Genomic DNA, 2,417 nt, shown 5'->3' on the forward strand with positions numbered 1-2,417 from the left:
CTCAGTGGCTAGGACTGAAGGTAATTGTTAGGATAGCAGTGATTTATATACATTTTGACTACTGAAGGCTCCAAGCCTAATGATCATTCTTGTTTTTGTTTGGGTTTTTTTTTTGTTTTTTTTGTGTTTTTTTTTTTTTTAACGAGTCTGGATTTGATATATGTTCACAACAGAAACATTCCAAGTATAGAACAGATATAGCTCTAATGGAATTCTGTGTGGTGATGTCGTTTCTCCACAGATCCAATACATGTTTAAGCAGGTATTTGGCACGAATAACGCCCAGAAAGAAGTCTTTGATGTGGTAGCTAATCCCTTGGTAGAGGACAACATTCATGGAAAAAATGATATGATTCTTGGAGTTTTGTTAAACTCCCTGTTTCATCTTGTGATGAAACTTTGTGATGTTTATATATTTGGCTTGAGATTGAATTCATCTTTAACTCATTAGAGTGATGATCTTTTTTTGTGGTTTATTAATTTTAGTGTCTTAAATACAATGAGATGTTCTGTGGGACTTTAAGACTATAACTCATTGTTACTTGCTACACTGTAGGACTTCTGTTTACGTATGGCGTGACAGGAAGTGGAAAGACGTACACAATGAGGGGGTCTCCGGGGTCCGGAGGCCTGCTTCCTCATTGTTTGCAAATGATCTCTCAGAGCGTAGGGTCATTTCAAGGAAAACGTTACGTATGTACAATTTCGTTGGTTTGTGACTGTTACTATAGACACAGGACTGGGACATGGATGGATGCTGTACTGAGGAAGGACAAAGACAATGGGACTGCTTTGACTCTTACACGTGGTGGTGGGCACGTTGGCTGCGGGCCTGTGGTTGGCAGCGCTTGGGTAGTATAAACCAGAGGATCAAGCGCTGTCTCATGCCCTTTCCCCAGGTTTAAGTGTTAATGTGCATCCTATTTTTAAATCTTCCTATTCTTTAAGTAAAGTTCTTATTTTCAAGTCTTTCTTGCCTCTCTCTTAGACGTTTAAGTCTAATCATAGGAACAGCATGGAGATACAGCCTGAAGTTGATGCCTTGTTGGAATGGCAGAAAAGAGAAGCCATGCCCATTCCAAAGAGCCACTCTAGCAAGTGAGTAGGTGACTCAGGGCGGGTGGAATTCTGTCCTACAGTTTCTGTAGATCTGGACAAGAAGGTAAATACGAATTAGAAAAGTTGGTCTTACAACTGACTTTTGTGAGGTCAGAATTGAGGCGGCACATTCTTGACTGCTCAGGTATTTTATCTAGTTTAAGGAGGATATGTCTGTGAATGGGAGGAAGGTGAATTCCTGTGTTGTGCATCTTGAGGACCTAGGGTGTCCTTGACCCACCTTGAATCTGAATAACATTGCTTTATGATTTCAACTTTATGTGATAGAGCTTTTGTCAGACTTTTCAGGTTTCACTCTGATATCGTCTCAATTAGGTTTCTATTGCTGTGATAAAATATATTACTGAACAGGGAAGCAGCTTGAGGAGGAAGGGATTTATTTTATCTTTCACTTCCAAGTAACAGTCCATCACTGAGAGAAGTCAGGGCAGGAACTCAAGGCAGGAGTTGATGCAGAAGCCATGGAGGGCCCTATTTTCTGGTTTGCTCCCATGGCTTGCTCAGCTTACTTTCCTATACAACCCAGGGCCACCTGCCCAGGGTTGGTACTACACACATCAATCATTAATGAAGAAAATGCTAGACAGACTTGCCTGTTGGTCAGTTTTTTAGAGGTGTACGTATTTTCTCCAAGTGAGAACCCCTTTTCCCAAAGACTCCAGCTTGTGTCAAGTTGACATAGAACCACCCAAGACAGTCGTTATCTACTTTCTATCCTAACTCATAGTGGGTAAATTTTGAAGTAAGGGAATCTGTTTTCTTGTTGTAGGCGACAAGCAGATTCAGAGTTTGCACATATGATAGACATACAAGAATTCTGCAAAGCAGAAGAAGTTGATGAGGACAGTGTCTATGGTGTACTCATCTCTTTCATTGAAATCTATAATGATTACATATATGATATGCTGGAAGAAGAACAGTTTGATCCCATAAAGCCCAAGTAAGTACTGAAGAGAGTCTCCTGTCAACCTAGAAAACTACCCTCAGCAAGCCATGGTTACTTATACAAATGGGGATAATGCTTGCACTTGTTTTCAGGGTGTACAGAAATAATAATCAGATAGTCATGTTGGATGAATAATTTTCTTCCATTTTCCTTGTTGTTACTGTTGTTGTTGTTTTGAGACAAGAGTTTCTCTGTGTAGGCCTGGCTGTCCTGATACTCGTAGAGAGATCCAATGGCCTCTAGCTCCTGAGTGCTAGGATTAAAGGCGTGAGCCATCACTGCCTGGCAATCCTTAGACTGTAGCGGTATCAGGAAACCAGAGGGTTGAGACATAGAAAGTAACCTGAAAATC

At 40.8% G+C, this 2,417-nt stretch overlaps 1 protein-coding gene across 1 annotated transcript in view; it reads left to right on the forward strand.

The window, feature by feature from the left end:
- Window positions 1-241: 241 nt before the first annotated feature.
- The window catches only part of LOC114614716 (kinesin-like protein KIF23), a gene marked incomplete at its 5' end in the record, with an annotated part of 6,448 nt that continues 4,272 nt past the window's right edge, over window positions 242-2,417 (forward strand). The window contains 3 exons of the mRNA XM_028760332.1: window positions 242-319; window positions 989-1,098; window positions 1,889-2,059. Of these exons, the coding sequence (XP_028616165.1) occupies window positions 242-319; window positions 989-1,098; window positions 1,889-2,059 (359 nt within the window). The remainder of the gene's footprint in view (window positions 320-988; window positions 1,099-1,888; window positions 2,060-2,417) is intronic.

The sequence above is a fragment of the Grammomys surdaster genome, unplaced genomic scaffold (genome assembly GCF_004785775.1).
Source record: "Grammomys surdaster isolate TR1022 unplaced genomic scaffold, NIH_TR_1.0 126461, whole genome shotgun sequence".
Taxonomy (NCBI): domain Eukaryota; kingdom Metazoa; phylum Chordata; class Mammalia; order Rodentia; family Muridae; genus Grammomys; species Grammomys surdaster.